The following is a 1,067-nucleotide window of genomic DNA, read 5'->3' as shown; positions in this document are numbered from 1 at the left end:
TTGGATTTGTTAAGACAAGCTATATGGAATGGATTCTGTAGTGAGTCTGTCTGGGGTAGTTTTTGGTTTGTTCGGCTTTTTATTGTGTTTGTTTGTGAATAGTTTTCCGGATTTTCGTGGATTTTTACTGTGATGGATCAGCCAACCCAGACACTGACAGACGGGCAGAGTGCTAGTCAGGCAGCACGCAGTGGGGAGTACCAGCCCAGGTTGGCCGGTGCTAATACATTGTCTCAAGTATTGCTGACACTTGTTGCTCAGATGATGAGCGCGAGAACTTCAGTAGCAAGCGCTTCTACCGCACAATCTGAGGGCAGTATGATAAGGATCTGCAGTTGTTTTTGAGGTGGAAAACCTCTGAGATTTGAGGAGCGCTGGGTCTGAGCCAGAGCAAGCCGAGGAAGTGGTTTGAGAAAGGCTTGGAGGAAGACCTTTCGACGGAAATGCCAGTGTCCGCTGCGGATAGGAAAGGTCCCTCGTGTAGCAGTGTTTTGTTGGATGGAGAGCGCTGAACACTGGTGGTGGAAGGGCCAGCAAGCCAGTCAGATTTCAGGCAGATTAGAACTCTTTGATTACTTGGGAAGAGTCACTGCAGGTGTTCGTCTAAAGACTGATTTGTTTCCCCCTTCTGCACGTGTCAAGCCCAGATGAGCAGAGGTGCACGGAGAGTTTCTCTGAGCTTGTGTTCAGGGAGTAAGACGGTGATGCGACGTACGAGGCTGAGTTACTACATTAGCCAGGTATGCTCGCAGCTGGCTAGGCACTACTGTCTTGAGATGGCTGCTACAGATTTATGAATGGGATTTAACGAGATACTTTGAGGCGGCCCCTGATTACTATTTCGAATCAACTGACTTCTCTGAGCTTTGAATTGTGTGAAAGTGCGAGCTCCATCTGATAGAGAACGACTGACAGCTTACTCAGCAGGCGGTGGACTTGCGAGTAGGCGCAAGAAAGTTTGCAGGCGAGGCATCTGCAGTGGTTCCCTCTGGGAAGACAGAACTTTATATCTGGATCTGTCTGGGGATATGGAGGACTCCAGGAGCGAGTGCAGGGTCGTCTGGTAG

At 49.5% G+C, this 1,067-nt stretch overlaps 1 protein-coding gene across 1 annotated transcript in view; it reads left to right on the top strand.

The window, feature by feature from the left end:
• The window catches only part of LOC114580016 (putative disease resistance protein RGA3), a 3,557-nt gene extending 2,490 nt beyond the window's left edge, over window positions 1–1,067 (top strand). The window contains exons 3-4 of the mRNA XM_028696388.1: window positions 103–316; window positions 883–1,067. Coding sequence (XP_028552221.1) covers window positions 103–316; window positions 883–1,067 — 399 coding nt within the window. The remainder of the gene's footprint in view (window positions 1–102; window positions 317–882) is intronic.

This window comes from Dendrobium catenatum, unplaced genomic scaffold, assembly GCF_001605985.2.
Source record: "Dendrobium catenatum unplaced genomic scaffold, ASM160598v2 fragScaff_scaffold_740, whole genome shotgun sequence".
NCBI lineage: Eukaryota > Viridiplantae > Streptophyta > Magnoliopsida > Asparagales > Orchidaceae > Dendrobium > Dendrobium catenatum.
The sequence above is the reverse complement of the archived record's forward strand: the minus strand, read 5'-3'. Positions and strand labels throughout refer to the sequence as shown.